This window comes from Micropterus dolomieu, linkage group LG15 (assembly GCF_021292245.1).
Source record: "Micropterus dolomieu isolate WLL.071019.BEF.003 ecotype Adirondacks linkage group LG15, ASM2129224v1, whole genome shotgun sequence".
Lineage (NCBI taxonomy): Eukaryota > Metazoa > Chordata > Actinopteri > Centrarchiformes > Centrarchidae > Micropterus > Micropterus dolomieu.
In genome coordinates, this window is record NC_060164.1 from 10,021,042 (window position 1) to 10,021,516 (window position 475).

The 475-nt window shown below is 42.5% G+C and overlaps 1 protein-coding gene across 1 annotated transcript in view; it reads left to right on the forward strand.

Annotated features, from left to right (window-relative positions):
• Positions 1 to 26: 26 nt before the first annotated feature.
• The window catches only part of LOC123984139 (calcium uniporter protein, mitochondrial-like), a gene marked incomplete at its 5' end in the record, with an annotated part of 15,033 nt that continues 14,584 nt past the window's right edge, over positions 27 to 475 (forward strand). The window contains 1 exon segment of the mRNA XM_046070848.1: positions 27 to 140. Coding sequence (XP_045926804.1) covers positions 27 to 140 — 114 coding nt within the window.

Consider the following 475-nt stretch of genomic DNA (forward strand, 5'->3'; position numbering starts at 1 on the left):
ATATTTTGGTCTGTTTGTGTCTTCAGCAGGAGGTACTGTCTGCTCCTTTCGCCCGTCAGACTGTCAGGAGAGCACATGGCCTACGGTCAGGAGCCCACCCCACACTCTTCAACCAGCCTCCCACTGCCCTGTCTCCACAGGTTAGTGTGTCTGCATGCATGAATTGTGGGTATTACACAGGAATTGAAAACAGGTTGTCTCATTTTGGACAAATCATCTGGCGATTATTTCCTCGATTCATTGATTAGTTGTTTGGTCTATAAAATTTCAGAAAATGGTGATAAATGTCAGTGTTTCCCAAAGCCCATGATGATGCCCTCAAATATCTTGTTTTGACCACAACTGAATGAAATTCAGTTTACTGTCATAGAGGAGTTGACAACTACAGTGGGGGAAATAAGTATTTGACCCCTTGCTGATTTTGCAGGTTTGCCCACTTACAAAGAATGCAACGATCTATAATTTTAATCATATG